Here is a 25931-nt window from a genome sequence, read left to right as displayed (position 1 = left end):
GTAATGAACAAAATTATTAAACTAATACCTGAATAATTGAGTTTTGTTATCTAGTAGTGAACTTCTGAAAGAAACTCTTATCTAGACATTATATAGATAAATGATGAAGGCTAAAACCCAAACATTATTCAACTTAGCTGCAAAATTTTGTGTAAAGGGATATAAACCCTGAAAAACGGAGCCCTGAGAGGCTTGTGTGAACTTTGTCAACACACAAGAACCAGAGGCAGCTGGGGTAAACTGTCATATCTCTAGTGACCTTAAGTGAGATATGACATTTTAATTTTAATGAAAGAATGGTCACAAAATTGAAGACTAACTGTGAAGGTCATTTTTTCACTTGCATGGTATACTGCATCTAACATCACATTTGTATTCATTATCTAACCACTGTCCTTTTCAATGTACAGCATGTCAATAAAATAAAAGGCTGTTTCTAAGTAGAGAGAGTACCAAATCCTGATGGGATTGAACAGACATACTATGATTTAGTATGGACGTCCAATTGCACACCTTAGTGGTGTAGGCGAGTGCATTAACTTTGAGCCTGTGGCTTACTACATGCAGTTGTGCAAGTTTTAAAAAAATATTGGCTATTTCATTATGACAGTAGTCTTTCAATTAAGCATGATTTAGAAGCATGTGATCCTGCAGTGAAACTGCAATGCCCTAAAACTGATGATATTTTAATGTAAGAACTGGTAGGACTGTGTCATTAAGGACTTGCAGTGACTATCTATGTAGTAAGACTACCAAAAGTATTTTAAGCAAGTGTTTCATCTTCTGGAAAATACTACTCTTCACTGATAATATCACTTAAGCTATTTATTTTCTTGTGTGAATTAGATCTCTAGTTTCACAGAATGTGTCTGTCTTGATTAGGATTCACTCTTCCGATCATAAATGCATTTTCACCTACTTCATAGTATGGAGGCATTTTTTGTTAATGTATAACTTTGAAATGTACAGAAATCAGAGGGTTTTTTTTTTTTTTTTTAAAGTTAAGTACTGCAATTTCATTTGTGAAGTCAGAGATACCTCCCAAACATGCATGCAGAGTGAACAAAATTGCACATAATGTCTAATTTGATCTAGTTGCTGAATACTTTTACAGATGGAACATTCAGAAGGAACGGTAATGCAAATAGGGGCTCTCTCTCAAGGCATAAACAATCTTACGGTATGTACCAATTGAATGTTTTAACGTCACAAATGTATCCTAGAAGCTTTCAGTGCGATTTGATTGTTGTTGGTGGTGCTTAAGAAAGAGTAAGTGGGTCAGCATTCTTGTTGCATACCTCTTTATAGCCTGGCTACACAGTCACAGTCAAAAAAAAAAGTTTTAATTTGTAAATCACAGAACTGTAAGATTCATTTAGTTTTATTTTAAGTAAGTGTTCATGAACTCTACTTGTCTCTTAGACCCATGACAGATGTTCATCTACTTTAATGCTTAAATTAAATGCAAACAAGGCTATTACTGATAAATAATTTTTCAGACCTTTTTTGGCACGTAACCACTGACCACTTTGACCTCAGTCAAAGCAAATTCTTGCAAAGAGGTATAGACTTGATGATAACTCGTATGAACTAAAACGCCATGAAAGAGAAATCACTGCATTGATTCCTGACTCCATAGCAGATGATTTAAAAAAAAAAAAAAAGTTAGTTTACTGAAAGGCATAATGAACAATTACATAATTGAGTCACATGTCACAATCTCTGTAGAATTTCCTCAAGCTAATAATAGTTTCGCTATTTTAGGCTGCATTCAAGAGAGAATTTCATGTGGCTCTAACCCCCTCTGTTGTGAATCAGATCTAATTACAGTTGGATTTCTTTAAAAAAACCTATAGGCCTCTATCTGACTATTTTTACTGGTTCACATATCTTTGTGTTTTCTCAGAATATGTTAAGCCAAGATGAAATACTGAATGACAGCAGATTTTTAACACCTACCTTTGAAGACTGGAGATGATGTTTCGACATGACCAAGAACACTAATACCTCATGCCTGTCCGAAGGGGTGGCCAGGAAAAGCTTGATGCTGTGGTGCAGAAAAGCTTTACCTCTTTTCTGCCAATAAGACTCACCATATAGCATTTAATATTGCTCATGTAGCAACACTTCAAGGCAACTCTTCTCCACACAGGTTTCCATATTATGTAAGGCACAATGGGTGTTAGGAAAGAGAAGTGGTGCAAAATTGTTCCTTATCCAGAGTCTGGAAAGCCAGCACTGGCAAAATATTTTACCCTTTTAGTCCATCTTCTTTTACAGGGCATGTTTATGTACTGTTATATGAAAGGTCTTTTATAATTTTGTGTTTTTATAATTCAGTGCGGGAATCATTAATATTCTGTTGTACCATGTAGGCTATCAGAGCCACCTAGAAATTCAGACAGGCACTAGGGAGCATAGCTGTACGGGTTGGCTAAACTGTTCCTGTAGTCTGGCCACAGACTCTTTCTCGTAAAGAACTTTAATTTTACATCCATTTCATTATTAGCACATGTCCTGCCCTCTTTTTCCTTTGAGTATTGTGTACAGAATATTCATCACAGAATCACAGAATCGTTAGGTTGGAAGGGACCTCTGGAGAGCATCTAGTCCAACCTCCCTGCTCAAGCAGGGTCCTCTGGAGCACATTGCACAGGATCGCATCCAGACGGGTTTTGAATATCTCCAGGAAAGGAGACTCCACCACCTCTCTGGGCAACCTGTGCCAGTGCTCTGTCACCCTCACAGTGAAGAAGTTTTTTCTCAGGTTCAGATGGAACTGCCTGTGGTTCAGTTTGTGCCTGTTGCCTCTTGTCCTGTTGCTGGCCACCACGGAGAAGAGGCTGGCCTCATCCTCTTGACAACCCCCCTTCAGATACTTGTACACGTTGATGAGATCGCCTCTCAGTCTTCTCTTCTCCAGGCTGATCAGGCCCAGCTCTCACAGCCTTTCTTCATAGGAGAGGTGCTCCAGTCCCCTCATCATGTTTGTAGCCCTCCACTGGACTCTCTCCAGCAGTGCCATGTCTCTCTTGTACTGGGGAGCCCAGAGCTGGACACAGTACTCCAGGTGAGGCCTCCCCAGGGCTGAGGAGAGGGGCAGGATCACCTCCCTCGACCTGCTGGCAACACTCTTCCTAATGCAGCCCAGGAGACCATTGGCCCTCCTGGCCACAAGGGCACCTTGCTGGCTCACGCTTAACTTGTTGTCCACCAGCACTCCCAGGTCCTTCTCTGCAGAGCTACTTTCCAGCAGGTCAGCCCCCAGCCTGTACTGGTGCATGGGATTATTCTTGCCTAGGTGCAGGACCTTGCACTTGCCTTTGTGGAACTTCAGGAGGTTCCTCTCCGCCCAGCTCTCCAGCCTGTCCAGGTCCCTCTGAATGGCAGCACAGTCTTCTGGTGTGTTAGCCTCTCCTCCCAGTTTAGTATCATCAGCAAACTTGCTGAGGGTGCACTCTGACCTTGAGGAAGGGACATTGATGGATACGTTGAACAAGACTGGACCCAGGACTGACCCCTGGGGGACACTGCTAGCTGCAGGCCTCCAACTTGACTCTGTGCCACTGATCACCACAACCCTCTGAGCTCTGCCATCCAGCCAGTTCTCAATCCACCTCACCGTCCACTCGTCTAGCCCACACTTCCTGAGCTTACCTAGGAGGATGTGATGGGAGACAGTGTCCAAAGCCTTGCTCAAGTCCAGGGAGACAACATCCGCTGCTCTCCCCTCCTCTACCCAGCCAGTCATTCCGTCATAGAAGGCTATCAGATTGGTCAAGCACGATTTCCCTTTGGTGAATCCATGCTGACTACTCCTGATCACCTTCTTGTCCTCCAGATGCTTAGTGAGGACCTTCAGGAGGAGCTGTTCCATCACCTTTCCAGGGATGGAGGTGAGGCTGACAGGCCTGTAGTTTCCTGGCTCCTCCTTCTTGCCCCTTTTGAAGACTGGCGTGACATTGGCTTTCTTCCAGTCCTCAGGCACCTCTCCTGATCTCCAGGACCTTTCCAAGATGATGGAGAGTGGCCTAGCAATAACATCCGCCAGCTCCCTAAAATCAAGCAAGCCCTTGATTTTATCAGGAAGAGGATGACACTCATGTTCACGGATCGTTACCCAACTCTGAAGGTAAAAGGTACTGAACAAATGCAACAGGAAGTGTCCTGTTAACTTTAAGACTAGCTGGAAAACTGATGGACCCCAAAACTGGCTCTTCTTTGAAAGTAAATTTTTTAGTTGTGTGATTTGAAGTACCAACATGTTTGTGATCAAGGAGCAATTGCAACACTCAGCTAACATAAAATGTGCATTTAAAATATCAGAATGGTGTTTGCTGCTCTCCTGTGGGGTAAGCACAACAGACTTTGCAACATGATGATTATTTAACTGATAACAGTTTGTTCTTTAACCAGAGCTGAATAGGCTCTTCCTGTACATTAACATTTTGTCTAAAATGGCTTGTACTAAGGCACACATACAAGCGTCAGTCTGCTCGTATGAGCCTTCCGAATCGTCAAAATGGTTCTGAGAAAATAGTCTCAGCCCAATATCTGACTGATGTGAAACACTGCACAGGTTCTCAGGAAGACAGGGATGATAGTAAGCCTGTTTTTTTTTTTTCTATAGTTATTAATAATTAAACATGACCATGAGCAGCCCTCAGGACCAGAGCTACCAGTACAAACACTCTGCAACTTTTACATGAGAATTAGGGACGTTTTTGTAAAAGCTATTGCTGTTACACTTTCAGTTCTCTTTTTTCATTCCAGCTACAGGTAGGTTTTTCATAGGTATGTATGATGTGCTTTATTTAGCAATAGGAGACAAACACCATTGTGCTGTGAGGTGTAAAATGTAACTAGGGAACATCAGGATACTACCTTAATGAAACAAGAGATCATGTTTCTTTTTAAAACACCTGCAAAATAGATCTCCTGCTATTCTACTGACCTAGGCAGTGCTGTAGTGCTGTAACAGAAGGAAATACAGCCTGTGACTCCTTCCTCAGGGGAGCTTTTCAAGGGTGAAAGTGATTCCTTTATGGCAGCAATCACTCGTGGCCTTGTTTGACATGCACCTGTAAGTGTATTAATAAGGTACCAACAGGGTATTTTAGTAAGTAGGGAAATGCCAGAAAAGAAACCTGTCCAACTCTAAAGCAAAAAATAAGAACTTATATAACTGCTTTGCATTAAACTCTCCTTTGTGGCTGCAGGATGTCAGTTTACATATTAAAACAGTTGAGAGCAGGTGGACTGCTAACCACAACCCTTGCCAATAAATGGGAAATCTCAGGTACTGATCAAAGTATGCAGTGAGGGCTCTTTGAGAGCTATCAGCAGGACTTTTTAAAGATACCTACCCTTAACTTTATATAAACTTCTCATGACAAACCTCGCACTATAAGATGAGATTTTAGAAGTTAAACACATGAGTTTTTTGTGATTTTTTATTGTCCAAAGAGTTAGAATTAAGGCTATTTTTTTTCAGTCAGTCATTGGAAGATGAAGTGATAATTGAAAATCCAAAGGACTCAGAAATCAGTCTATACATCAGCAGACTAACAACATTTACTAAAAGGTACTAAACGTACCAGTCAATTACATCTCTAATCCACCAATGCAATCAACACTAGTTACCAGATCACATACTGTGGGCATTTGAAACAGTCTGTCAGGTTAATTTAGCAGCAGACGCTTTGAAGTATGATAAAGAGAGAATAAGCTGCTCTGACTGGGACAGCCTTCATATCACTGGGATATTCCAAGAAGATCTGCAGATTTCTTTTGATGTTATATTTATAACTCACCGTGTCCTTGTGCTAACTTGGCTGTGAATATTCAGTCTACAAGAATTTTTGATTTGTTCCTTGTTATATAGTAACAAATCTTAGATAGCGTAACACACAAAAAGCTTAATTTTTCTGACTGTTAACAATAAATTCTGGATGTTCCTCCATCTCTTGCTGACTGGGTAATGAGTCTAACACAAAATATGGGTGACTACTTTCTTACTGGGAACAGAATCACAGTTTGAACCTAAGCAGAAGCTGAATCCCTGTCTTTGCATTTTTGCTACAAATATAATTGATGAAGTACCAAATTATATGCCAAATTTTAACTAGTACATTCTGCTGGTTTTGCTTCAGATGAATAAAAATATTTAATAAATGTGTGCCCTAGCATCTGAAGAAACAAGCCTCCTCTCGCAGGCATTTTTTTCAGACCTTAGAGCAAATGCAGTATATAATAATTCCTCAATATGAATGTGCTGTACTGCAGGTAGTCAAGAGTGAAATACCAAATGCTGTATGGTGAAAACACTGATATTAGACGTTAGCAGAGTTTGACTCACCGTAACTGACAGCAAGAAAGGAGAAGCCCTGTTTTCTCTTAAACAAAGGAAATTTCTGAACCTGCCAAAAGAGCAAGCACTACCCTTGTTAAAGAAAAACATTCAAATGATGCAACATCTCTGGATATTTATGCCTGTAAATTTAGCCCAGACCTTACATCAGTGGAATCACCTTCCAGCAGTGATTATATAGTCCTCCTAAATAAATTTCACACTGAAGAAAATTTCCATTACACTAATAAATCAATTTGCACATTACACAAATTCTGTTCAGGATTTTTTAAAATTATATGCTTGCTTAGTCTCTGGTAAAGGACTGCAAAAAAGCTTTTTTTTTTTTTTTTTTTAAAAAGAGGGAAAAAAAAGAAAGACTTCTCTTTGTTCTCACTTTCACAGGGATGCAGTAAAGAATTAGCTGCAGAGCACAGTCCTGTAATCCCAGTCCACTTTTATATCCCTCTCAAATTCCATACCCAAATAAAAAACCAGTGGTTTCATCTTTGTCCTGCCTCTCCAGTTTTACTTAAAAATTATCACAGAATTAGAGATGCAACATTTTGTACTAACTTACACTAAGTTAGTAAGTACACTAACATTGTGTACTTACTTGACTAACTTTGTAAGTTACGCACACATAATTCAAGATTATTTCTGAATTTCTTAGTACTAAAACAACCAAAGGTAATTATGCAGCTAAAACATAGAAACTGAACTGAGAAAGACTACAGTTACATACCAGTTGTTCAAGCTGAAAATACGCAGTACTTAAGAAAAGGTAGCACATGACATCAGTGTTAATAAGCAAATGTGCTGCTCTTGGCATAGCCTAGTTTGTCCAGGTTGGGCTGACACGCAAACTGAATCATAGGCGGTGGCCCACACATCAGAATGAGTGTCTCATTGCCAGGGGAAGGGAGGTGAGATCTAATCATGTCTGCAGTGATGAAGCCCGAACTGTACTTCCAATCTGAAACAGAGAAATTACACTATTAAATTGAATCTTCATACAGTTTGAAGCTTCTTAAGTGCATGTGTTGTATTCATGAAGTAGCTGAAGAATCAGAACAGTTATGCCACATCACTGCAAGCAAAAATAAGGTTAAATCTCTTGCTGAGCTCATACCTAGTGGTCCTATTTGAAAATAACAAGCATGCAGTAAACAGGATCTGGTTGATAAGCGTCTGTGCAGGCTTTCAGGACACATGAAGCTCTTTCTGTGAGTAAATTATGGACTTACTTAACAAATTAGACAGCAGGTAGGAATAAACACCAAGAAGAATAAATCAGTTTTCACAATGAAAAGAGGTCACCCGGGGGTAAGTTGTACAGGGACAGGTATTGAGAGCTGTGCCATTCAACACATTTGTAAAAACATGGAAAAGAGATCCAGGGGTGAGGTGGCAGAGTTTGAGAGAAGTTCTTCAGTGTAGTAAAAAGCTGATGAAGGCGGGGGAAAAAAAAAAAGCAAAATGACTTCAAAGTGTAATACCTTCCATCTGCCATTTTAAGCAAGCCAGGTAGGAAGAATAATCCTACCTTCACATATAAAACTACATGCTCTAAGTCAGTTTATCAGGAGCAATATACTGGGGTTATGAAAACAGCAGCAGCCAAAATACAATTAGGAAAGGACAAGAGTCCATCCGCATGTCAAAGTAAAAACACACTTTGCTCATATCTTCACTACTGCATGCAGTTCTGATCCTACCATCTCGCAAAAGGACATAGCAGAGCTGGAAAAGGTTCACAGACTAACAACAAAAGATTAGCAAAAGTATGGAGTCACTGCTACGTAGAGAATGCCAGCAATTTTCAGTACAGAAGAGACTACGGGATGGGATATGATAGATGCCTGTAAAATGAGGGTTGGGAAGGAGCTGTTCACACTCTCAACACAAGAATTAAGAGAAGCAAACAAGAGGAAGTCATTTTTCACACAGAACTGTTAAATCCCTAACAGACTGCCAAAAGTTCACATTGACTCCAAGGAAAATATGGTAAGTCCATAGAAAAAAAATCCACTGACATTGTCCACTGTCTATATATGTAGACATAAATTTGGCTCAGAACCAAACAACTGAGGACTGGAAGAGCAACAAGTCCTGTTGATTGCTCTTCCCTGTGCATTTACATGTGACTATGCTGACACAGGTACAGATCTTTGGTCTGATTCAGTTTGGCTGCTCTTATGTCAAAGAGTTAAATAAAAGCTTGGATCATTTACATCAGTGAATTTGAATGTCCACATTCTAAAAGAGACTTGGTAGATTTCAGCTTCTCCCTCCATTTCCAATTCAGCGCAACACCAGCCCATACTGCTTTTAACCTATACACATGACAACTGTATCTCGTCAGAATCTAATCTAGGCTGTGGCAAAACAAAGATGTACATGTGATATTTGTCAAGTATTAAGCAATTTAATTAAACAAAATATTAACATAATCTGATTCAGCTCTGGGAAGGGGAGCCCAACTTTTGCTGGAAAGTCCAAGAAACTAGCACTTAGGAAACACATCCAAAGGTCCATGGAGTAACATGTGTCTCATCCAAAAAAAAGAGTTAATCTATTAGGTCTACCTGGTCTACACGTAAGGCCTAGCTGGTTTAGGAAGCCAGATGTGGTGCTAGGGTTTGTTTCTGAGTGGCTTTTGGTGGTGGTGGGGAGGAGCTGCTTGTTTTTAAAGATGGTATAAAACTAGAAAATAGTTATAGTAATAGCTACTTGAACGAGTGAAACTGTGGCTTTTATATAGTGAGGAGCAAAGGCATTCTCAGTGTGTACCAGTAGCCTACCTTGTGGTGGTCTGTCCAGGGTATACCACAGTGTGAACTGATCAGGATGTGTCTTAGCAATGTCTTCTAGCTCAGCTCTCAGTAATATGTCTTTTTCTGTCTGCAAAAAGAGACAGCTATTTAGTTCCAAACCATCTTGAGATACCCTGAAACATGACCTCACCTAGCATTTCACAAGAACAAATGCAATGACAGCTCATCCACAGTGATTTTTTCCCTTACACAATACACTATAAAACTTGTTTGTAAATTCAAATTACGAGCACTACTCACACAAAGGAGTGAGATGAATGGATTGATATGGGTCTGTTCACACTATCTCTTCCAGTGCAGGAATTAGGGAGTATAAATGAAACTATGAGGAGCAATATTCAAAATAAATGAAATAAGATTGTGGAAACTATGACAGCACTATGCAGTATTTATAAAGGGCCTCACAGATAATTTTCTGATTCAGTTTCTCCCTAAATCATTTTAACCCAAGACAATAGAATAAGAACTTATATAATAACCATTCTCTACCTCTCTGCCCTATGCTGATCATTTTAAATATACCATCTCAGGTCATATTTTGTCATGAACGGATCACTGAATACAGATCTTGAGACACTCTTCAAGGGTATGCTGCATCCACAGCAGTATTTTTTCCAAGGGTCAATGTCCTTTCAGTTTCAAAAGTACAGAGGGCAGCAAAAAAGGGGTCCATTAAAGAAGGACAAACAAATGATTCGGTATATTCACCTGATTAGCAAAAAGAAGATAACATTTTGTGGAGTCCTTAGGATCCTTTGTGATCTGACGAATCAGCTGCAACATAGGAGTTATTCCTGTTCAAAATAAAGCAGTTCAAAACCAGACATTTCCTTTGGCTCACATAAAGCTATGCTTTCAAGTCTTACTGCTACACCTTCCTTCAGCAGGAGCTTACTCTGCACAGGACTGCATACTTCTGAACATCTCCATGCCAGATGTAGAGGTTGGCGGGGGGGGGGGGGGGGGGAGGGTTTGTTATTACAAATAGTTTCAACAACAACATCAATGCTTGTATTTTGGGGCTTCCCTCTTCAGCATTCTTTTTCACATATAGTAACCTCAAAACATACTCCTAAATTTTTTTTATCATTAAGACTGAAGCTTAGAGAGGTGAAGTGTAAATCAAGACTAAAAACCCTGTACTACCTCCCAACACTGAGCTCAAGCCATCAGAATGCCCCAATATCACCAAACATTTGTGCAAATAAAGAGAGGCTGAATTCTGAATATCTCAGAATTAAAGAGGGAGGAAATGCACTGGACAGTCAGCCCTTAAGTAACATGAGTTTGACTCAAGCATCAAATCCATGCAGCAGTGCAAGCAGTGCTAGCGAATAGCTTACACTGTGACCACGAAAGCACTCTGCTATCACACTATAGAGTTTTTGATGTTCCTCACAAGCATCTATGAAGACCTTTTCATTCTCTGAGTCACCCTCCAAATGATGAGAATAGTTTCACCTGTTCCTCCAGCTATCATCCCAAGATGCTTTGCAAACTTCTTCTGTGCTGCAGACTTCTTATCAGGCTTGATAAAAAATGTACCTGGAAGAAATATTCAAAGCCTGTAAGTAAATAAACTCCCGAAGAAAAATTTAAAAAATTGGAAAGCTTCCATGGGAATAAAATACTATAGCCTATTAATTACATAATTAGGATAGATCTTCTGGAAATGTTGAATGTGCTCAGTACAGCATTAAGTGCAAAGGGTAGAAACCACTTTATGTCTCTGATTACTCCAATCCTAGCTCTGAACAACCAACTTACTTTTTCCCTGCTACCCAGCATCATTTTAACAGACTCAAGGATTCCCACATCATTGCTTAGAATGCCACTCAGCAACTCTGAACATTAGTGCCATGGCTGCCACTGCTCCTGCACAGAGGTAGGTTTCTTAGACCATCTTCATGGTCCTCGTTTGTGCCAGGGATCTAGCCATTTATACGTGTCCACATTCAACAGATTTGTATTAAATCAGCATCAAGTAAGAACACCTGAAAAGATTAGAATCAGGTATGTTGGAGCCCTGCATACTTTATCCTACATTAAAAGCATTTGACACATCCAGTAATGTTTTAAGAGACCTGTTACTAATACAAGCTTTGCTAGCTACTACTTTTTACAGCAACCAAAGCTGTAAAGGAGTATCTGTAAAATATGGATCATTGGTTTCCTCTGACATATAATGGATTCAGTGTATTATTCATCATAAAGGCTCTCAATTCAAAAAAGTGCTGAGCACTTAACCCCTGAAGTAGGAACTTTAAGTGCAAAATCCTTCTTAAGATCAATGGAAAATCTTTTGGTCTGTTACATGTATCTTGAAAGAGGATTATTTCTCCAAACATAATTTCCTCCCAGACAGCTCAAACCTGATTTAATAATGAAATAGAGCTGGCTCACAGTCAGCAGGTTAGTCAATAACAAGGCTGAGATTCCCAGAAGGGCATTTTAGGCCACAATCTCCCTAGCTTAAGGAGCATCTAGAACATCTCTTTCTCCATGTATATTTATCTGAGTTACTTCCAACACAGTCTCCTCAGTGATCCTGAGTTACTTCTCCACAGTCTCCTGCAACAGCAGGTTATCCAGATGTAATTACACAGGCAAGAATAGGTCAAGTTCAGGAGATGTGGATTTTCTCTTTTCCATTTTGTTCAAAAAAATTGGCTACAAAGTTGTCAAAGTTTAAAAAACACCTCTGAAAATAACCAGTACAAGTTCCTCCCCTTTGCTCTCCCACCTTCTGCATTTACATCACAGTACCTGCCCCTTTATAGACAAGCAGCCCATTTGGCCCTCTGAAGTCAATAACATCCCCAATCTTCATGTTGTCTAAGTACTGGGACATCTTTCCACCTTCTGGGAACTTGGGATTCACATTTTTGTAGTAGACCTGTGAAAATAATTGTTTTTCTATGATGTCATCTCTTACCTTTCCTGTAGGCAATACTACAAACTGAAGAATAATACATTGCAAGTCTGAAATTTGGGATTGAAATGATTCTTCACTCTGTTGTTTGTTTGTGCCTTGCAACAGAAAATAGCTGAAATAAGTAAAATGCTCTCTCACATACATGTTTCTGTGCCCTCCGCTAAAAGCCAGCCTAATAGAAAGAAATAGGTGGGAGGCAGATTATGTACGATGCCCTCATTTCACTATTCTTCCAGTAATAACCTTGTGTTACCCCATTTTTTTAATCTCTCCTTCTGAAAATGGCACTGCTGCATCTTTTTTTTTTATGACTTTCCCAGAGGCTCTAGCCATCTGATATCTTTTTCATATTTCAAAGCATATTATTAAGTAGTTAACAGCAATTTACAATACCTGTAACATGAGGAGCAGAGAACACACAAAAACCAACCAAACAAACAAACATATAGAAGGGGAAAAAAAGCCTAAGGACAAACTCAGTCTTACAAAAGGATTAGCAAATCCATTAAGTCCTGGGATCAGATCATCCTGCATTCTCTAGCTTAAAAGATTTCCCATTTCTATATCCCAGAATATATAGTTATGGCAGCTTACTATCAATAAACCCATTAATTTATATCCCACCATCAATTATCAATAAACCCATTAGCAGAACTTCTGAAGCTTACAGACATACCTCTCTAGAGTTAGCGAAGGTAGCAGGTCTTACTGATCCATTTTCCACTTACAGCTACGTATTAGCGACTAGTATTAGTAGCAGGATACATAGATTGAGGGACGAGTCATCGCTGTTCATTTGTTGCCAGAAAAACACTAGAAAAGTTTCTGCAGTATTGCCAAAGGAATGATTCCTTTCTTCATTTCCCTACCTCAGCTACCTCTTTGTGACATGCAGCAGATTTTACAAGACACAATTTATTTTTCAAGGATAATGCGAAACAAGTTGCATGCCATGAAGTCATCGTATGTGAAAGAAGATCAGTCAAAATAAACTCTACATTTCACTGAAACAAAATACTTCCCTTCTTGGGCAAAAAGAATTTTATACCTTTGTACAGTCATTATATCCACTTAGCAATTTATCTATATTAAAGAAAACCAAAATTTACCTTTATAATTAAATCAACATAACCTTTTGTCTCATCACTGGAAACTGGAGTATAGGCTCGGATCACCAGATTACCATCGATTTTTGCAGAAAGGTAAACATGTTGGCCTAGGGAGAAAGAATTAAAAACTGATTATCTATTTTTCATGCCCTGATTTCAAACTTTTTTTCAGACCTAGAGGATAACACAAGATAGAAGAGCAGATATTTTAACAGCTTAAATACAAGCAGTGATAGAAAAAAATCTTTACAGTATACAAGTTGTATCAATCATCTGTTCTGTTACTTTTACCTAGAGTCTGAATCTAGAAAGAAGTTTCTAGAAATAGCTGCAAAATTCATGATTTTCATAGCATGTTATCATCACAGTATACATCATGCATGCACGTGTACACACTCCTCCTTCAAATAAGAGCCAAAGAGCCAATTCTTCTCTACAGTCACAACAAATTGCCAAACTATGTGGTAAATCTTCCTTATTTCTGTCCCAAAGAGATATTAGGTGTCATCCAAAGGCTGCTATAGATAATGAAAAAATTTTTGTCTGGCATGGTAAGTTTGGCTTTCCCCAACAGATACTGTTTCATGTTACTTTACTTTGTATTACCTATTAACACCAGATACGTACTATTGAAAAAATAATTTATTTAATAACTATAACTTCTATAGCTTTTTTCCAGTTTAAACAGCTAGTCAGCTGAGGGGACAAAATTTTACTAATTAACTTCCTCGTGTTTTCTCTGGTGTAAACATATGGTTTTTATAATCAAAGTTACTTTCTGGAAACTCAACCATACAACATCCTTACAGCACCTACTTTGTAGGATTTTCTATTCCATAAATAGATTTGGTATTTAACTAATGAAAATGTAGGATTTGGATTAGTGCTGCTACCCAGACTGGTAAGTGTCAGCACAGCTCTTGTTCTTCTTTCAGAAACAGTCCAATTTCTGGAGCATGGGATAACAGAGGAGAACCAGTATGTTACAGAACCAAGGATAAGACACTAGAAAGTAGGAAGTTTATAATAAAATAAAGTTTGTTGCTCATTCACAAGCACAGTCTAGACTTTGAGCTCTACTCGTCACATGTACATTAACAAAGTGAAAGTAAGGATGCTCCAATTCACGTATAAAAAGAGTAAAGTAAGTATTATGGTCTAACAGCAGCAATCTCTCAAAGCAAACTTTCGCAAAGACTCTGCACCAAGACATCATGAATGAAGCCTTTGGCCTGCACTCCTCCACAACTCCTATCTCTGTAACTGCAAGAACATGACCTAACAGCTGCTGCTTCCACAGCAGCACTGAAGTGGCATCACTGCTGCCTGCAAAGCATCAAATTCACCAACCTAATGCAGTTTCTAAAGGTACCTGTTTACTTCTGATGAGTAAGGGACTTAAAACACCTTGCTAAAAGCATTCTCTTCAGCCAAACGGCATTAATCTATATGAGGTTGTATGTAAAAACCAAAAAGCAGGAACAATGCCATCAGAAAACACTTTATTTTTTAGCAAAATGATCCAAGTAAAGAACAGAAGGCTAGAATCCCCAGAGAGCAATCTAGCATGCGTAAACTTTCAGGATCTTACTCCTACATTCTTAAGAAAAAACTTGGGACAAGTGCAAACAAGTACTGTGGAGCACTTCTCATATTCATTTACCATTTGTCTAGTTACATAGACAGTCCAATTACACTTCCCCATACAAGCCAGAAGAGAGTCTTAAGAAAGACAGCTGCCCTTGACAGGCAGCATGCCAGAAGGAAGTGCTCACAGCTTGGAAACGGGAAGACCTGGACGCTTGCAAGAAAGCTGCCAAGCACAACACAGCATAAACAGGCCTACGTTATCTGCCATGTTTGCAGATCAAGAAGGGGGACTTGCCCCTACATAGATTACTGTTAATTTAAGGTCCAAGGCTCAGTGCTGTCAGTTTTGCAGGGTATAGGAAAAAAAACTGTGTCAATTCTAGTCTGAAATGAACTTTATGCTAAAGAAAGCAAGCCAAAGTTGGAACCATTTATATAAAACAAAGGTAAATGCATGCATAGAAAATGCTCTGAACATTGCAGCATCTTTTACGTAGAGTAATCATATTTTCCCCATTGCTCTGCATACATTATTTACAAGCTTCTAAGGCAGAAGAGTTGCTCTTTCTCATCTAAGGGTGCAACTGTATTAGTTAAAAGCTCGAGTACAGCTGACAATAATATATCCATGACCAGCATCCAACCAGCTACTCTGAGCACTGCCAGCACCATGGGAGCAGCAAGGACAATCCGTAAGAGTACGTTTTGGGCAACCTCCTCAGGTCTCCTTTGTATTACAGCTATACTACTGTAAGCGTCTGCTAGCTAGCTATTATAATTACTGTAGATAAAGTACAAACCCAATTGAGGGCACCAGATACAAAAAAATAGAATGCAAATAAGAAGCATTAAAAACCCAGACAGATCCCATCCTGTAGGTAATCTATTACCTATCTAATAGGTAATTCAGGTCCCAGTTCAGTTTCACTATTCTCATTCTAAAACTATACTATACTACTTAGCACAATAATAAAGTGCACACAAAAGGTAAGAAACATGACCCCACAAGGAAAGCTAACATGTCTTGCTGACACACAAGTTTTTAACTCCTTTCTTTGCTGAGCACTAAATTCCCATCTTCTTTGGAAAGAAAATTAGAAGACCTAGAGCTACGAAAAGAGGTAATAAATCCTAAAATCACCAATAAAAGTAGAGACATGTTTCAGTATTTACCTACAGGCAATCCTAATACATTATCCAATGAAGGTAGCCCAAACCGGAATTTCTTAGTATCGTGACTAATTTCCTAATGAAAAAACAAGGAGACATAGAACGAGGTCACCATCAAAATCAATCTCGAAACCAACACGTTATGCTTTGGTGAGCCTGTTCGGTGTTAGTATGCGAGGGAACGATGCAGAAACGGCCTTGAAAACAAAGGTTAAGCAGATAAGAAGTTTTAGAGCCCCAGTCTTTTCACTTTAACAAGGAGCGACTTTCTCCTGATTCTGCAACCCCTATAGCATCTTTAGGTAAGAAAAGTATGTAAATCCTCTATCACCCGAGGCCATTAAGCACATTTCACGTTTTGCAGCCAAGGCAAGATACAACATGCAGAAACGCAGGCTGCTGGGGTCATTTCCCACCGAGCACGTCAGACAGGAACCAAGGCAGAAACACAGCTCCAAATTACGATTTAAACACACAGAAAAATCAATCCACCCTTTTTCTGAGGTAACTACAGAACTACAGCAGAAACATAAATGCTTTCAGGAACCCTGCTCTACTCCGGAGTAACACCTCACCCTGGCTGTGGGCAGTCACTGCTGCCCTTTGAGGGCAAGGCATGTTTCTCTGTCCCCCAAACCTAGGAGAGCCTGTGACCAACTGCCTGCCCCCTCGGGCCAACGGTCCGACCAACCGCCCTTCCCTCTCCCCTCGTCCCCGAGCCACCGGTCCAACCAACCGCCCCCCTCCCCGGCCCCACGGTCCGACCAACCGCCCCCTCCCCGGCCCCACGGTCCGACCAACCGCCCCCGGCCCCGTCCCCAGCCACCGGTCCGACCAACCGCCCCCCTCCCAGGCCCCACGGTCCGACCAACCGCCCCCCTCCCCCGTCCCCAGCCAACGGTCCGACCAACCGCCCCCGTCCTCGGCCAACGGTCCGACCAACCGCCCCCCTCCCCCGTCCCCAGCCAACGGTCCGACCAACCGCCCCTCTCCCCCGCCCAACGGTCCGACCAACCGCCCCCCTCCCCCGTCCCCGGCCCCACGGTCCGACCAACCGCCCCCTCCCCCGCCCCACGGTCCGACCAACCGCCCCCGGCCCCGTCCCCAGCCAACGGTCCGACCAACCGCCCCCTCCCCCGCCCCACGGTCCGACCAACCGCCCCCCTCCCCCGTCCCCAGCCAACGGTCCGACCAACCGCCCCCGTCCTCGGCCAACGGTCCGACCAACCGCCCCCCTCCCCCGTCCCCGGCCCCACGGTCCGACCAACCGCCCCCGGCCCCGTCCCGGCCGCCCCACCGGGGCGACGGCTGGCCGCGGGGCCGACGCCCCCATCGCCCCGTGGCAGGGCTGCGCAGGGCAGCACCGGGCGCTCGGGCACCTCTTTCTCCAGCAGCGGCAGCGGGTACTTCGCGTGCGGGTCCTGCAAGGTGACGGGGCTCTTCCTCCCCCGCCCTGCCCCTCTGGCCAGGAGCAGCAAGGCGGACGCAGCTATCACGACCACGGCGATGGCCACGGAGGCAACCTTCAAAAGAAGAGCAGCCGCGGCAGTCGAGTGGGGGCAGCCCGCCGCTCACCCGCGCGGGGGCCGCGCCGCCGCCCCCCGCCCCGCCGGGCGCTCACCCCCAGCGCCTCCATGGCGGCAGCAGGCAGCGGCCCCGGCCGGGCACCCCCCCCGCCCGGCCCCGCCCGGCCCCGCCCCGCCCGGCGGCACGAGCCGGGGCGCGGGGCAGCGCTGGCCGCGCCCGCCTGCGCTTTCCCAGCTCAGCCCTGCGAGCAGCCGGCCCCACTGGGCGCACAACCGGGGACAGAAAAAGCCGCAAAATCCAGCTCTGCCGTGTAGGCACACTCATGGCTGCGGTCCTCCTCTGCACTCTCCCACCTCAATTCCCATCGCCTTCACGTTCAGCAGCAGAAAACAAGTGATGCAGGAGATGTGGTCCAGTCCCAGTTTGCCACAGTCTGCCAGTTTGCCAGTGTCCTGCAAAAGAACAAAGTTGAAGTCCTTCAGGCAAAGGAGCATGCAACCTGATAATCAAACAATACAAAGTTCACAAGTAAAGATGGTATCTTTCATTCATGCCACAGGTACAGTCAGATAAAACTCGTTTTCATGCACAAACATCCTCCCTCAATGCTGCAAATCCTAATGAAAGACCATTAAGCCTGCACCAAGATTAAAACCAAAGACTGCATTACAATAGTGGGGCAGCCGGGCAGAGACAGCGCTCCTGCCTGGCTTTGCATTTGCTATACTCTTTGCAGATTGCATGTTGCAGTGCAATCCACAGTCCATGTTGCCAAATACTGCCAAACAGCCAATTAACAGGGAAAGGAACCAGGGAAAGGAGGCAAGAAAGCTCAGCTTCAGTTTGCATGGTGGGGGGAAACAGAAATTATTCCCTATTTTCTTCTCCATCCACTAGGAAAAATTTTTACATAGTGACAAGCAGCACTAACATAACATTTGGTATCTGTGGACTTCACCTTTCCCCCTTAAAAAACATGAGACCAAGTATCATTATTCAATCTACTGAGCGCAGAACAGGAGCACAGAACTGGTGACACACAGAAAAGTTAGTTAAGAGAAAATACAAGTCTCTGAAGTCCAAGTCTGCTCCATTAGGTTCAGATTAGTTTATCTAAAATAAAAACAGCCCACAGCAGATAGACATCTTTGTAAGGAGGAAAAAAAAACCCACAAAATGATCAAAACCGATGAGGAAGGAATGCCAGGAATAACTTCACAGTGTGCCAAGCTGTAGACAGTGGTACAAGAAGGAAATAAAATAATACATATGATGTATTAATTTTTGGAATGCTTGTATTGCGACTTCTAAAAAAATTGAAAGAAAAATGCATTCAGTTTCCTATATTACTAATTATGGAAGGCCAGAAGATTTACAAACACTGTTCTTCTTTAATCCTTCCTTTGTTACCACTGGTTTTCCTCACCTGACTTCAAAAGCAAGAGAATCGATATCAACATATAATTCAGTCCTCTATTAGGCAGGCTGCTGAAAACAGAGAGGCTCAAAGCAGGGTGTTACATCTCTGTTGAAGTAAATTAACTCCTTAACTTAGCATCACAGGTAGCCACTATCTTTAGAATATCAAAACTGAGCCCAGGAACTCCAGGCCTGGCCAAACCATTTTCCATGATTAAACGTACTAGGTTCTCCCACTGAGGTGCTATGACCTCATATTTTCTTACAATAAGGTAATGGTCAGCTGGCAGCAACTTTCCTCAGTGACACTACCATACATCCATGTGACAAAAGATCTAAGGAAAGTAAGAACAAAAACAACAGAGACAAGAAACATTCTTATTTCTTGGAATTTATCCTGAAATCCACAGCATTTTTGTAATTTTAAAGACTGTCTTTACACTAATTTTAAAGCAGGTGTTCAGGTACTTATGACAAATAATTGCGCAGCTGGCCAATTAACAGTGGCACTTTTCATAAGAAGCATTAATCTTCTCTCAAGAACAAAACTCAGTTCTTCAGTACGAAAAAGGCAAGTAAAGGATCTTGTAGAACCTGGGAACAATTTAGGGGTATTTTTCATTTTCTATTTTAACTATTCTTAATACTGTTTCTCTGGACAGTATTAGTCTTCAACTTTTGCTTATTATTTTCCTTTCTCTTGAGTCAAAGGCAAGATGTTGTTCTATATAAAACTCATTTTTTCTTCAAAATACCAAACCCAATTCATTTTTCTTGCAACTTATTTTACATAGACATGACATCCACAGTTCCTCTGGTGTTATTACTAAATTCAGCCTGTTGAACATGTGCAAAGAACCAAGTCCATTCACTTTAACTGAAGAAATAAAAGGTTTGCTGTGCATCCAATACATGACAGGAAAGTGACTCCTGAATCTGAAAAAATAATTGCCCTTGTGCCACTTGTCCTCACAAGATACAGAGGGAAAAAAGGCGAGGTGAAAAGAGAAGAAAATTGGGGAGACCACATGAGAATGTAGATCTGTAGTACCATCTAAATACTACGCTGGTCAGATCCTTTCATGCAGGCCCACTCTAGGAGGAGAGGGAGCCACGAAATACCTGTCGTACATACTTCCAGACAGAGTCCATCTAAGGAGAGATACGACACTGCTCTGCTATTGCTCCTCTGGCTTCACTGGAGAGGTCACAAGAGCACAAGCAACTAGGAGCAGTACGATGCATGATGGAGTAAGTAGCTTTGCTGTCCTATGAAGAAAAGGAGGAAAGTAAGGAATTATGAAAAGTAAGGAATTATGAAACAAGTGAATTCACACAGATAATGCCATGAAGTCCGAGATGAATAGCGTTTTTAAACATCTTTTGTCAGGCTATATAGCCAGAATTCAAATTTCAGGCAACAGTTACTTCCCTTTCTGTATTATTCCCAGACCGATTTAATAATGAACATATAATCTCCACTTCTGAGATGAAGATCTCCCCTTTCCAACAAAAGTTACAAAACTGTTTTAATAACTAAACCTGTAAATGCTATCTAGAAAGTGTATCACTGGCAATGTGTTTGGACTCTCAGCATGCACATGTACAGAGAAGGACAACCATTTCAGAGCTAAACAGGAAGACTTTTGTTAACTAAAGATCAGAACAAGTTTTTTTTTTTTGTTGGATACATAAACTTTTATTATAAATATTTCATCAAGTGCAGCGCCAGTGAACAATGCAATGAGCCTTCATACGATACTACAAAGATGATATTTTGTCATTATATGCCAAAAAAAGATTTATATCCAGATTTTAAGCGCTCAGGGAACCCGATTTGCTTTGTAAACGAGTTCCGCCCCTTCCTTTTGACTGCAAAGTTAAGAAACATCTCATGCAATTGTCAAGTACTTAAGTGGGGTGGTGTGGACTTTGTGAACATGGGAATCAAGGTTATGGTCATTATGTCCAAGAAGTTTTAGTTATGTACACATATTTTTAAAGTGTTTTCATGAGTACTTTTTTCACACAAATTCTGTTACTCTAGCAACACTTTCCAAGCATCCACTCAAATAAATCAAATCCATAATCCATTGCGGCATGTGCCAAATATCCTTCTTACACAGTGAACAACAGTAATGCAATACATTGTAAGGTACAAGTACCTGCCTTACATCTTTGTGCAAAATGTGCAAGGATTTGAAAAATAATTATATTTGCAAAACGTCATGTTATGAATATAGATTAGCTGTGTGAATGCAGTTCATTAATGTCAGCTTCTTACTCCCACATTCTTTCCTTCTGTTTTTCCTAAGCCTTATAAATTACGTGCAAAAACAATAGGTTGTAAAAGCATATGGAATAGGACCTGTGCCATCCTACATGTTTGTGCAGCATAGAGATGTATCTGCCAATCTTTCAAGCCTGAACAATAGAGACTAGTTTAACTCTGGCAGTAGCAAACAGATATCTAGGTCTCCCAGCCCATTCATATTCCAGCAGAGATCTCCTGTTGTTCTTGAAATATAATATCAAGTCAAATTTGATTTTGTAAAAACTAAAATACAATTCCATTACATGAACTCCTTTGGAAGTACTTTTTTATTTTTCAATCAGATTTCATTTGCATCACAGAACATTTCACATTTGTATTACCACTTATTGTATTAAAAGGTCCTGGCAGCTTATAGAAGGCTGAAAAGATACAACAAATAAAAGTAAAACTAACCTACTTGTAAAGCCATACTAGGAGAAATATGAAAAGTCTACACCATATACTCAAGCAAAAAGTATGTACCTTAGCAATCAAGTCACATATAAATAACCTAGGATAGTACCGCTAATATTGTTAAGGATTTTTTAAAGTGACATCGATTTATTAGTCTATATGCACTGCATTAAATAGGGCTAATACAACTGATACACCTGTAAGTTTGTCATCCCCCACCTCTTCCCTCCCCCTTTTTTTTTTAAATCTGAACACACCTAGTGATATCCTTGTTTTAGATTAATATGCAGATAGAAATTTTACAGATACTTTAAGTCATCTTGTTCCTGTTAGGCAAAACAGAAGCAGGCCCAAGTGAATAGACACAACTGCTCTTAGCATAGTTAAACTGATGCATCTGCTAATACCAACTACCACTACAGCTGGACAGCATTCAACTTCCACAGTGAAAAATTGTAAAGGTAATTTTCCCGCTATCCCTTTCCAAAGGCTTCTTTAAAGAAGCTCATCAAAGAAAGAACACACACAACCTATTAGTAGTTTAACACAGTTGTGCCTTACACTTAGTCTTTGGAACTTATCTGAGTTTGTCCATAGTCCCTCCAGTATGAAACGCTTTCACAGTTTCACAAAAAGCACATGCTCCAGATTTTTTTGTGAGTTTTTGTCGGAAACTTTGCAGTGGAGAGAAAAAGCTGGTCAAAAGAGGCCTACCATAGTCATTTGGGAATAAATGTAGAGACAAAGAGGTGGTTGTTGTTGTTTTTTAAATCTGGCTGCAGAATGAAATTATATATTTAAATAAATCAGAAGTCCTAAACTAATGCCATCAAAAGAATAGGATTAGTGGCCCCAAACTCATATACTGGAAATACATCTCCAATCATTTTTGCCATTAATATTAACAGAAGCAAAATGAGATATTTTAATCCATTCTAGTTATTTTCCAGGCCATTGAGTCAAAGAACTTTTGTTACCTATTGTGCTATCATGCTGATCTAGTTTTTAAACACTAAGACCAGGCACAGCACCATTTGCAAAGATAATGGGAACATGTCATCACAATTTTTTGTGTAAGCAACCATTTCAGCATTAAACAAACTGCTACTTGCCTTTAAGTTTTGCTCAGTTTACAGTACATGGATTGCATAGTATCTATTTAATTATATCTACAGTTTAATTAGAATATTTGTCAGTTCTTGCATGGTGCCAGAGCCCCTTGGCCTGGAATGCCTGTATTTTCAAACACTTATCTGTTTGAATAGCAAGCTATTTGTTAAAATAGGAAATACTAGGGCAAGGTTTTAATTACTTAATGAATGCATCCAGCTTCTCAAAAAACTTGAAAAGCTGATGTTGCTTTTTAATCAAAATATCAACTTTTCTTCAATGCAGAAATCTGGAACAGAGCAGGGAAAGCAGATAGAGGACAATCTAATACCTACTGCTTTGTCAACACATCTGTTGAATTCTGATGATCATTACTGAAGTTCTGAACACAAGCATTTAGCATCTGCAAAAGATCTCAGTGATTTTCGTATTCCCTACAGACACAGCAACACAACACATTAAAATATTGAATAAGTCATCAAGACGTCATTTAGACCTTAGTCAACGGATCCATTGATAACCCAGAATAAGAGATCTAAAAATCAATAAACATAACTGATTTTAAACTATTCAGTGAAATACTGACTTCACATGATTATAAATAAAACTTACTCCAATGAACTGAATTCTAAGTCAACCAGACCTATCACAACCAATGGAATTAAAGTGGGCACACAGTTGATGCAAGGGAAAGGTTAGGTCAAACAAAGGAAACACCCTAAATATCCCAGAATGTGGACAAGTTACTGAAAAGGTGTAGATGGTTGAGATCACTATTTCCACCTAGCACAGTCCTTACTATGCAGAATTACCTACATTCAAAAGAAATTGTTTAATGTCTAGAAAACACCCATCAGAGAATTTCCATCTTACCAGCAAGCCATGAAACTCTTTCAAAATACAGAAGCCAATATATGGGGCTTTGCGCTGATTGACAATTCCACTGTAAAGGCAGACCAGAAGGTGGTCATGCAAATGACCCTGGTTCACTGCTGAGTTAACCTTACACCTTGAAAGGCTAAGGAGTTTTGGAGGTGCCTTTTCTGTTATTACCTGTCTGTCTTGTTATGCCTTCTCTGCATATGGTAGCTTTTATTTAAAAAAAAAAAAAAAAAAAAAAAAAAGGCCAGAAAATGAATATTTTACACTGCATTGCAATTCAGCTTCCTTGCCAGAGCAGCTGTTACCATTATCACAGGCACCAGTGGCCAGGTTTCTCAGCCAATAAGAGCATTGTAATACTCAAATCAGTGAATTCAGGCCCATAAGGACCATCATTTAGGCACGCTAAAAACACTCTTTTCCCAACAATTGGATTGATTCACATCACTGATCACTACCCAGTGTTCTTCCTCACTACTACTGCCACTGCCTAGGTCCTCTCAGAGTCAGAGGTAACACTCCTGTTGACCTTAATGAAAAGGCAATTGACTAGCCCGTCAATTCTGTTTTACATGAGCGGGTATTTAATCTCATCTCTGCAGTATTTTACACCCTCCTGTACTGTGTTCAAGTACACGCTTGACATATGCCATATGGTGGTTTATCCTCCCCCCCTTTTCTTTTAATACAGATAGATTTTCAGAAGACTGAAAGTAACTGGCATCTGCCCCGACAACACATGTGTAAGGCCAAAGTCTCAATTCAGGTAAATCAGTAACTTCACTGAAATAAGTATCAGCTACTTTGGAATCTGTTCACCAAGCATGAACTAATACACTCTCACCAAATTTTGCTTTCAACGGTACTTGTACTTTGGAAGTTTTTTACAACGTTGTCCATAAGAACTGCTGATTTGACAGTTACACCATGAAAACGGGGAGATCTGCAAAAAGGAAAAGAACAACAGGGTAAACTTCACAAAGGTCATCAAACAAAGGCTGTAAATAAGCTTGTCAAAATGGACTTGGCTATCATAATGTATCAGTTCACTCCTCCCTACCTCTTCCTAACCCTGAGAAATGAGGCATTAAAGTAGCAGTAAGGGAAAGCACTATTCATCAAGAAGAGAAATGCAGTAAAGAGAGGAACAATGCTACATCCTGAAGAAATAAGACTTTCAGAAGTGATTGCTGATTTAGATTCCTTCCTTTCTGGGCACTCAGCTAGGCATATTTTAAAGAGCCAAGATTTCAGGAAGTGCTAGACATCCAAATGTAAAAACAACTCTCTGGGAAAGGCCTCAGATAAATCATCTAGCAACAGCAAAAGGATTCACTTAACTGTTTTTTCCATACATACCACTAGTATTAACACTCTGCTGGATCCAGTCAACAAAAACACCAACATTGGTGTATACTCCTGGGTAGCTCTTCTTTCCACAGCCCAAGCCCCAGCTAGTGATTCCATTAAGGGTGTAAAATCCAGAGTCATCTTCTGAAGGACAAACTAATGGACCACCAGAATCACCCTATGCAAGGACAAAGGGCTCTTGTTACAAACTAACATCACTCCTCATTTTTTTAAAACATCGCTTCAGCTATGAAAGGCCCCAGCTACTCATGTGTTTGGCTCTGTATGCTTTTTAAAAATAGAGAAAGAAATAAGTTAACTTTTGTTCAAGAGATGTACCTTTTATGCAATATAAGTAATTAAAATTCTACTGTTAAGGCGTTTTATTGCAGTGAATCAGATAGAGCCTGTTTGGAAGAAAATAGCTGTTACCGAGGTTTTAACACTCCCCATTTCAGAACCCATCTGGCCATACTGGCTGAAAAGTGGCTGAAAGCGAAGGTGATGTGTGCAACTTACTGTGCATGAATCCTTGCCTTCTTCCAGAGGGAACCCAGCACAGATCATCCTCTGGGTCACTTTACTGGGAAGGTTTACATAATAGCTCTGACATGTGTCAAGCACCAGGATGGGGACCTCAAGCTGATGCAGTTTTTTCCCCTTTTCTCTGTCTGGGAGTAAAAGATATCTTAGAAACCAGCAAAGGCATGAATTAAAAATACAATACCTGCCTCACTTGCCATCACAACCAAAGGATGAAAAATATCTCCTGGATCTCTTCATTTTTTTTCTCCAGAGCAGGACTACTTTTCACTGTGCATCTCCAGGGCTTTACACAACCTTCTGTAAGGCTTCCAGAAGGAAGCTTTGTTCTTCCCCTTTTCAAATGGTCTCAGTCTAAACGATCCAATTGCTTTACACCCAC

General features: G+C 40.7%; 3 protein-coding genes across 24 annotated transcripts in view; 1 reads left to right on the top strand and 2 right to left on the bottom strand.

Moving 5' to 3' along the window:
- PPFIBP2 (PPFIA binding protein 2) overlaps positions 1 to 2748 on the top strand; it is a 108798-nt gene extending 106050 nt beyond the window's left edge. For all 15 annotated transcript variants that reach the window (XM_068945169.1, XM_068945170.1, XM_068945168.1 and 12 more), the window contains 2 exons: positions 1115 to 1180; positions 1907 to 2748. In XM_068945169.1, coding sequence (XP_068801270.1) covers positions 1115 to 1180; positions 1907 to 1978 — 138 coding nt within the window. In that variant the 3' untranslated portion in view covers positions 1979 to 2748. The remainder of the gene's footprint in view (positions 1 to 1114; positions 1181 to 1906) is intronic.
- A 2687-nt stretch (positions 2749 to 5435) lies between these two features.
- CYB5R2 (cytochrome b5 reductase 2) lies at positions 5436 to 20173 on the bottom strand. 5 transcript variants are annotated; one of them, XM_068945195.1, is made up of 10 exons: positions 20059 to 20173; positions 17871 to 17969; positions 17370 to 17513; positions 15994 to 16066; positions 13231 to 13337; positions 11953 to 12082; positions 10648 to 10731; positions 9895 to 9980; positions 9154 to 9253; positions 5436 to 7325 (listed from the first exon to the last, which is right to left on the bottom strand). In XM_068945195.1, exons 1-10 carry the CDS (start codon positions 20086 to 20088, stop codon positions 7153 to 7155), a joined length of 1026 nt encoding a protein of 341 aa, XP_068801296.1. In that variant the 5' UTR covers positions 20089 to 20173; the 3' UTR covers positions 5436 to 7152. The 5 variants fall into 5 exon arrangements, with proteins under 5 accessions (XP_068801296.1, XP_068801298.1, XP_068801294.1 ...); XM_068945197.1 differs by lacking the exon at positions 20059 to 20173 and adding an exon at positions 19161 to 19186; XM_068945193.1 differs by lacking the exon at positions 20059 to 20173 and adding an exon at positions 18188 to 18263.
- The window catches only part of OVCH2 (ovochymase 2), a 23768-nt gene continuing 17931 nt past the window's right edge, over positions 20095 to 25931 (bottom strand). For 2 of the 4 annotated variants that reach the window (XM_009680156.2, XM_068945191.1), the window contains 3 exons: positions 25526 to 25677; positions 25016 to 25184; positions 23883 to 24599 (listed from right to left, as the gene is read on the bottom strand). In XM_009680156.2, coding sequence (XP_009678451.1) covers positions 24577 to 24599; positions 25016 to 25184; positions 25526 to 25677 — 344 coding nt within the window. In that variant the 3' untranslated portion in view covers positions 23883 to 24576. Of the gene's footprint in view, positions 20206 to 21519; positions 24600 to 25015; positions 25185 to 25525; positions 25678 to 25931 lie in introns of those variants that run through there. The other 2 variants (XR_011141395.1, XM_068945190.1) reach the window with 2 other exon arrangements.

Source organism: Struthio camelus, chromosome 5 (assembly GCF_040807025.1).
Source record: "Struthio camelus isolate bStrCam1 chromosome 5, bStrCam1.hap1, whole genome shotgun sequence".
Lineage (NCBI taxonomy): Eukaryota > Metazoa > Chordata > Aves > Struthioniformes > Struthionidae > Struthio > Struthio camelus.
Note: the sequence above shows the minus strand (reverse complement) of the source record. Positions and strands in the feature narration are given on the sequence as shown.

Bases quoted from the DNA above. Each gene is read 5' to 3' on its own strand.
- CYB5R2 (XM_068945193.1), bottom strand. From the start codon at position 18,235: ATGCAAAGCCAGGCAGGAGCGCTGTCTCTGCCCGGCTGCCCCACTATT. The intron at 17,970-18,187 runs GTAATGCAGTCT...GTTCTTTTGCAG, and splicing joins TGCCCGGCTGCCCCACTATT to GACACTGGCAAACTGGCAGA. The intron at 10,732-11,952 runs GTACTGTGATGT...TATTTCTTCCAG, and splicing joins GCTTGTCTATAAAGGGGCAG to GTACATTTTTTATCAAGCCT.